The sequence below is a fragment of the Tupaia chinensis genome, unplaced genomic scaffold (genome assembly GCF_000334495.1).
Source record: "Tupaia chinensis unplaced genomic scaffold, TupChi_1.0 Scaffold143823_1, whole genome shotgun sequence".
Taxonomy (NCBI): Eukaryota; Metazoa; Chordata; class Mammalia; order Scandentia; family Tupaiidae; genus Tupaia; species Tupaia belangeri.
Window position 1 is genome coordinate 188,756 of NW_006203673.1, and position 7,967 is coordinate 196,722.

The 7,967-nt window shown below is 67.2% G+C and overlaps 1 protein-coding gene across 1 annotated transcript in view; it reads left to right on the forward strand.

Moving 5' to 3' along the window:
• Positions 1-7,967, forward strand: part of SNED1 (sushi, nidogen and EGF like domains 1) — a 65,299-nt gene that overhangs the window by 39,830 nt on the left and 17,502 nt on the right. The window contains exons 22-27 of the mRNA XM_027766996.1: positions 356-537; positions 607-718; positions 2,700-2,883; positions 5,598-5,710; positions 6,586-6,867; positions 7,818-7,951. Of these exons, the coding sequence (XP_027622797.1) occupies positions 356-537; positions 607-718; positions 2,700-2,883; positions 5,598-5,710; positions 6,586-6,867; positions 7,818-7,951 (1,007 nt within the window). The remainder of the gene's footprint in view (positions 1-355; positions 538-606; positions 719-2,699; positions 2,884-5,597; positions 5,711-6,585; positions 6,868-7,817; positions 7,952-7,967) is intronic.

Sequence of the window (7,967 nt, forward strand, 5' to 3'; positions counted from 1 at the left end):
CAGGAGAGCAGGGCTGGTGGGAGAGTGGGGGTGTGGGGCTGGGAGACCGGGGTGGGCATGGGGGTGTGAGGGCATGGGGCCGGGAGAGCAGGGTGGGCATGGGGGCGTGGGGCCGGGAGAGCGGGCGGGGCTGGTGGTGCACCTCTTCCCCAGAGGCCAGGCCCTGAGCACACGCAGAAGAGATCCTCAAACACGGACCGGGCTGGGCCACACAGAGGACCCCGTGGGGAGGCTGGGAACAGAGGCTCCCTCCCTGCCCAGACTGCCTGGAGCCCAGGAGGCAGGACGCCTGAGGGGCAGGGCATCCAGGCTGCCGGCTGACCACCCCCTCCCTGTTTGGAAGGCAACTTGGAAGAGCTCCCCCCACCGAGGGCCCTGAAGGTGGAGAGAGTGGAGGAGAGTGGCCTGTCCATCTCCTGGCAGCCTCCCGGAGGCCCAGAAACCAGGCAGGTCCTGGATGGCTACGCGGTCACCTATGTCCCCACCGACGGCTCCTGGCGGCGCACGGACTTCGTGGACAGAAGCCGCTCCTCGCACCAGCTCCAGGCTCTGGCGGCCGGCGGGGCCCACAACAACTCGGGGTTGGACAAAAGCCGCTCCTCGCACCAGCTCCAGGCTCTGGCGGCCGGCGGGGCCTACAACATCTCGGTCTTCTCCGTCAAGCGCAACGCCCACAAGAACGACATCAGCAGGCCGGCGGTGCTGCTGGCCCACACCCGTGAGTGCCGCCTGGCCGCCCGGTGCCCTGCCCAGAGCGCAGCCGGAGGCACCGGGTCGTACCTGCTCGTAGCAAGGCTGCGGTCGGGGCTGGGCTGGAGGACTGGAGGCTGAGCCCGAGCTGAGCGGCCTTCCCAGGGGCCTCACGCACGGGTGGGTGTGCTGACTGGAGACTGAGCAAGGAGACGTGGGTGGGGGTGAGGGACCGGGGCTGGGGACGGGGTCTCTGCGAGGTGCCTGTGGGGCCCAATGAGGCCTGGGCAAAGGCAGGCGTGGAGGAGTGGGCCTGGGGGCTCGGGGACAGCTCGCAGGGCAGGTCTCTGGCAGCACGTGACCAACCCAGGCAGGAACCCACATGCCGCCTGCCCTGCAGCGTGTCGGCCGGGGGGGGGAGATGAAACGCAGGCCAGTGGGAAGGCAGGAGCGTGGGGATGGCGGGGACGGGGGTCCTCCTGGAGCTGCAGCCAGGGAGCCCAGACGTGGGCTGCCCTGGAAGTCGTGATCAGACTCATTCCCAGGGAAGAGGGTGCCAACACACCAATGGCAGGGGCTCCAGGGAGGACGGGGCCGAGGGGGAGCAGCAGAGCCTGGGAACTGGACGACGGGTGTCCAGGGTAGCGGTCTGGCCTGGGAGAGGACCGCAGGCCACTGAGGAGGCGGGGGGGCCCTCCTTGGAGCCCTCCAGACAGAGCAGGGGTGAGGATGGAGGGCAGCAGGGAGAAGGTTGCTGGGCAGGTGAGCAGAAGGTGGGGAGCAGGGGTGAGGGTGGGGGGCAGCAGGGAGGAGGCTGCTGTGCAGGTGAGCAGGAGGCGGGGCCCAGAGAACTCGGGGGCTCCTGCTCACTCATCTGCCACCTGGGATGTCTCCAGACAGAGCAGGGGTGAGGATGGAGGGCAGCAGGGAGAAGGTTGCTGTGCAGGTGAGCAGGAGGCGGGGCCCAGAGAACTCGGGGGCTCCTGCTCACTCATCTGCCACCTGGGATGTGCCCAGTGCAGGCACAGAATCCCTGGAACACGCTATGGGCAGGTGAGGGCAGGCCCTGTTGGGATCTGAGTGTCAGCCCTGCAGCCGACTCCTGGTGTGGGGGGTGGGAGTGAGGTGTGAACACCGCATCTGCCTGGGGCGGTCCCAAGTCCCCAGCTGAAAAGAGGGGACGGAGCCTGGACGGGCTGCAGAGCTGGCTGGCGGCCAGGGGTCTAGGGTGAGGCCTGCATGCAGCAGGCATGGCCAGGCCGGCTGCGGGTATGCAGGGGCAGCGTGATGGCCCTGGCAGGGAGGCAGCGCCCCGGCTACCAAGGACGGAGGCCCAAGAAGGGACAGGCTGAGGAACGGGGCGGCTAAGCCCCTGGGGCCTGGGGACGTTCAGGCTGACGCCCCTCTGAGCTCACACAGCAGGCTTGCCGAGCATCTGCAGCAAGTGGCAATGATGGGGCCTCCCACCGGCCCGCCCTCCAGAGCATCTGGAAGACAGGGCCTCTCTCGGACGCAGGGGGCTCCCCCAGGAGATGAGGGTGGGCAAGAGGGACCATAGCAAGGACCCTTGTGCTCTGAGGAGACTGGACGGTGAGGAGCCGAGCCCACCGTAGTGTCACAGGGACCCTGCGCCTCTCTGCTGCTGGCCCAGGTCCACCCAGATGCTCACTGCTAGCAAGCCCAAAACAGGGCTCCAGTGCGAAGGAGAGGGGAGACCCGGCTCAGCCCTGGGGGACCCCCAGTCCCACAAGGCACCATCACCTCTAAACTGGGACCCAGAACCAGCCTGTCTTGGGCACATCCCCTGGCCTGGAGTGGTGCCCACGGTTGGCACCTCCGCAGCCACCACCTCTGGTGGCCAGAGCCCAGGACATCTGTGCCCTGCCCAAGTCCCTGGCCAGCAGCTTGCCAAGGCAGGCCAGCCTCCTGTCTGTGACCCCTGGCCCCCGAGCCATGCCCGCTGGGTACAGGAGGTGCCAGCACCTGCTCAGCAAGGCCTTTGCCCCTAGGACCCCGCCCTCTCGAGAGCCTCGAGGTCACCAACGTGACGGCCAGCACCATCTCGGTGCGCTGGGCTCTGCACGGAGTCCACCATGCCGCCGTCAGCAGGCTGCGCGTATACATCCGCCACCCCGAGGCCCCCAGGAGCCAGCCCACCGACGTGGACAGAAGCGTGGACAGGTTCACTTTTGGGTAAGGCGTCACCCAAAACTCAGGGTGGGGCACGGTGCAGTGGGCATGCAGGCCTCAGCCGTGAGCGCTGTTCCTGGGCACCGCCACTCCTCGGGAGGCCAGTCTTGGCCACTGGGCCTCATCCCAGGCGACGGCGAGGACGAGTTGCAAGGGCGTTGCGTGACTCCCGGGAACACGTGTGCTCGCCCGGGAAGACGCGCTCCAGAGGGTGTGGTCCTGCTGCCGCCCTCCGTTCTCCATTTCTGCCCGTCAGGGTCCGGGGCACACATGCACATGCGCCCCTCATGCAGCTTAAGCTGGCAGATGGGGCCCGAGCCGTAACAGCCGTGCGGGGTCTGGCTCCCGATAGGGACATGCGGCACTGTGGGCTGGACCAAGGTGCTCGGAAGTGCGGAACACGGGCCAGTACCCGTACCGAGAACGAGAGAGTGATGTGTTCTGGGAGCGGCGGGGCAGGGACAGCCCGGAGCTCTTCCACAGGTCTCACAATGGACCGCTGGGGGCTGCTCACCCACAGGAGAGACCCTCGGTTCCTGCCAGAGCAGGCGGGTGGGAGGAGACAAGGTGGCTGGGCGGCAGGCCCTGCTGCAGGAGCTGGGGTGGGTGGCGTCCCAGGTTGCTCGGGCCACAGAGCCTCCACGGACGCGCCTCCCTCGGGTGACACCGGTGCCCCGACAGGTGGCGGTCTGTGCCCATGCCCCAGGACAGCTTCTGGGCCTCTCTCGGCCAGCAGGGTGGGTCTTCCCCAGGAGGTGGGTGGGTGGCAGGAACTCGGCAGTGGCCCTTGAGCTCCTATCCAGCCTCACACGGGGCCTGCTCTCAGCACCGAGGTGTCTACCTGCCACATGCCAGCTCCCCGGGGCTGTCTTCGCAGGTGGTACTCCCTCCATCCAGACAGCTGTCCTCCACGGACGAGGCGGTGCTCTTTCAGCACCGAGGTTTCCTTCTGGGTTCCCCGGGTCCCCGCCTCTTTGGGCATGTCCATTTCGGACACCGACTCCCAGCCCCATTGCACCTCCTCCCAGCTGTGCCGTGTCACCAGCGTCTGCTGGCACCCCGGTGAGTGTGCTGTGTCTTCCCGGCTTGGCACATCTTCTGCCATTCTCACTGGAAACTGGCAGCTGGATTGGACGAGGAGGGCCTGGAATCAGGCTCTCGCCACCTGTTTGCTGCTGTCCGGTTGTTGCAGCGTCACTGGGCTGAGGCTTGGCTTTACGGTTTTTCGGTCCTTCTGGCCCTGTCTTCCCCTAAGCATGCGCGGCGACTTTTCTGACGTCCCCATATATGCAGTTGTCTTCGAACAGCCTAGTTTTGGAACGTCTGACTTTCCAAAGGAAAACAGAACAATGAAGGCAGGAAGAGGGTTCCGGACCTCTAAGCTCCTGGGGTGGGCGAGCTGAGGCAGCAGTGCTCAGGACACAGACTCGGGCTGCCCCGGCCCTGTGGGCTGCAGGCCACTCGAGAAACATGCACGCCTGCCTGGGGGTGGCGCGGCCGAGCCGCTGCTGCTGTGCTCAATCCGAGGTCTGGGGGCCCCGACCGCACGCACCACCCAGCCTCCTCTGGGAGCGGCCGGTCTCAGCAGGGGCGGGCAAAAAAGGGCCGGCCCGCCGCCAGGGGCAGCGATGGCGCCCCAGCCAGTGCCGCTGTCCAGCGGGGGCTCCTGGTGCTTCCTTCAGCACTCTGGACCCTCCTCGGTTTTGTCTTGTAAGTTTTGCGCTCTCTTATGTCTTAACCACTTCCCAGCGGTGACTTGTGGTGGGGGCCGGGTGGGCACCAGGGGACTGCATCAGGGTCCCCGAGATGGCCTCAGGCCTCTGGTTCTCCAGAACCCTCTGGGCTCACACGCAGTCACGCTCCAAGCCGAAACTCACTGCAGAGAAAGGACATAGAGGTGGGCCGAGGGATGAGGTCAAGCTTCCAAAGAGCTCCCCCATGGAGCTGCACAGGCACATCCTACCCAGCACAGGCCGAGACACGTGTGAAGTGCTGCTGCCAGGGAAGCCCACTGGAGACTCGGCTGGGGCTTGCACGGGGCTGGTCACACGGCCCTGTCTGCTGCTGCAAGTGGAGCCCGACTCCAGGAGTGGCTGCTCGGTGTGAACCGCGTGGTCTGCACACAGTCCTCAGTGAACCCTCGTACCCGCTAGGGGGTGGAAGCCCCTGCAATCCCAGTTCCTAGACACCAGCCCAGGGCCCACCCTGCACGCTGGCCTTTCCACGGAGACCGCGCAGCCGGGCGACCCAGCATAGGACCCTTCTCAGCCCCTCACCACAGACTACGCAGTGGAGGGGCTTCCCACCCAGGGACACATGAGGCTGAGACTGCAGACCTGCCCCTCATGGGCCAGCCAGTGACATGTGGTTAGGGCTGCTGGCTCCCCACGGCCTGCTGCAGGGTTGGTCCGGACCCAGAGGCTCGAGAAACTCGCTGTGCGTGTGCGTGTGTCCCAAACCCTGAGAGGCTGAGGTGAGGGGCAGAGGTTGCAGTGTGCCATCCCCCCAGGGGTGCCTCCTTGCCTTCCCTCTCTCATACACGAACATGTACCCTGGCAACAAGAAAAAGAACCTGCTCTTCGAGGCTAGGGCTCATGGGGGGCTTGGACCAGCAGCAGGACGGCATGTGTGCTGGCTCCTCCGGACTGGGGACCGCAGCTAGGCTGCAGAGCTGGCCCAGGCCCTCAAGACGTCCCTACCCTCCTGACCTCCTGCAGGGCTCTGCTACCGGGGAGAAGGTACACCATCCAGGTGACCACCCTCAGTGGGCTTGAGGACGAGGAGCACCCCACAGAAAGCCTGGCCACCACCCCCTTGCACGTGTGGACCCGTGAGTAGGGCAGCGTGGCCGGCTCATGCTAGCTCCGTCCCAGCTTCGGTCCCCTTCCAGCATTGCCCAGGCCTCTCCAGAGCATCCCTGGGACTAGAAACCTGGCCCTGGGCCTCCACAGATATCTCCCACTCAGACTGCCAAGGAGCCTCCGGGCTGGGCTGGGCTGGGCTGGTTCTCCTGCAGAGCACAGCTATCCATGGCCCCAAGCCCCAGAGGCTCCTGGGACACCCTCAGTGCAGCCCCTCTGCTGAGCAGCGACCAGACACCTATAGCAGCAGTGGGCCAAGGTCCCGGGTGCCAGGACCGGCGGGCCACGGGGCTGCCCCAGCCAGCTAAGCTCTCTGCTGCCGTCCAGCCTGGCCGGGAAGCAAGCACGGGCACTTGGCACAGGGAGATGGGCAGACGGGGCGAGGGAGCTGGCAGGCACCTCTGGAGGACTGAGCCTGAGCAGGACGCTGCTGGGCGGACGGGGTGGGGTGATTCTATGCCGCCTCAGGTCCCAGGGCTGCCTGTCCAGCCAAACCAGCCGTGGTCCACCAGGGTGCGGCCCAGGGAAGCCTGTGCGGTAGCGAATCCGCCCCAGGGCCTGAGCCTGCCCCTGCCTTTCTGGCCCACTCCCCGTCCACATCCGGAGACCCGTCCAGCTAGGCCAGGGGCCCAGAGCACCACCTGCTCCGGCTCGAGCCGGGCAGCGAGGGTGGATGGGTGAGCCATGAGGGCAGAGAGGCATTCTGGGGCAGGCCGAGGTGCAGCTCCTGCCCGGGCCACTCCTCGGGGCACCGGAGTCTGTGTGGCTACGCTGGCCCAAATGAGGCTCCTGTCAGAGGGCCCTCTGGCCCCTTCATCTGCCTCCCTGCTGGCGCATCCCCCAGGGCCCCTGCCTCCAGCAAACCTGACTGCCTCCCGAGTCACGGCCAACTCCGCCCACGTGGTCTGGGACGCGCCCGGGCCCGCTGCCTCCCTGGAGGCATATGTCATCAATGTGACCACTGGCCAGAGCACGAGGAGCCGCTACATCCCCCGCGGGCAGCTTGCGGCCCACACGGTGCGTGACCTGCTGCCCGGGCGGCAGTACCAGCTCTCGGTGACGGCAGTGCGGGGCACGGAGCACGGGCAGCTGCACAGCGAGCCCGCCCACCTGGACATTACCACCGGTGAGTGCCATGCGGGGGCCCGGGCACCTCCCCTGGGGTGGCCACGCTGCCCAGCGGCAGGGCGTGAGCTGGCCGGGGCATCTGTGGGTGCAGCAGGGGTTTTCCCCGGGAAGGGCAGCTGGGCGACAAGGGCACGTAGCCTGGAGGAGCACTGAGCCATGTGGCACACACCGGGCAGACCCAGCCAGGCTCGGCAGTGAGCGTGGTGCATCCTGAGAGTGGGTGCCCAGGGCAGCACAGGAGGCCCCGGGGCTGGCCGTGGGCAGGGAGAGGGACCTGGTGTGGGTGGTGGCCAAAGGGCAGGAACAGCTCAGATGTGCAGGCACAGATGGCCATGCTGAGGCTGTGGTCTCTGCCCTGTGCAGGCGGCCTGAGTCCCGTCTCACTCACAGCTCACAGTGCCGGGGGCAGGGGGCAACAGGGAGAAAGGGCAGCAAGGTGGCCGCCCAGGGGGCAGGCCCCCAGGAGGACAGGGGCTCCCCGAGGCAGTATGGGCTCCAGCCCTGAGCTCCTCCCCTCCCTTTCCTCCTGCCGGATACCATGGGGCTGGCCCAGGGCAGGAGCGCATGCTGAGAGCCCTGTTCTGCCACCACCCAGGGGGGCTCCAGACAGTCCTGTTGGAGAGGACAGGGATGGGACAGAGAGGAGGGGTGCCGGCCTGGGTGCTGAAGGGTGCTGTCAGGTGACAGTGCCTGCCTCCAGGGTGTGTGCAGGGAGGGCTGTGCTGAGCCCTCAGTAAGGCTGCTGGACAGGGCATGTCTGGACAGCTCAGCCTGAGCCCAGCCCCAGCGCCAGCCCCGCCTCGCAGCTGGAGGACCGGGACGGGCCCACCCCTGGAGCCACAAGTGACCACAACAACACTCACCTGGCCTCGTCCCTTCTCCAGGCACGTGGGAGGGCAGGGCAGAGGGCAGCCAGCCGGTCCCTTCCTCCCCACTCCCTGCTCACAGCCCACAGGGACAGTGGTGACAGACGCTGGCACCAAGGAGGACGTCACCCACGGGTGCTCAGAAACAGACGGCCACCAGCGCGCATACCAGAGCTGCACCTGCTCAGCGACGGCACCCCCGAGGCTCCGCCCCAGGCCCCCCGGCAGAGCC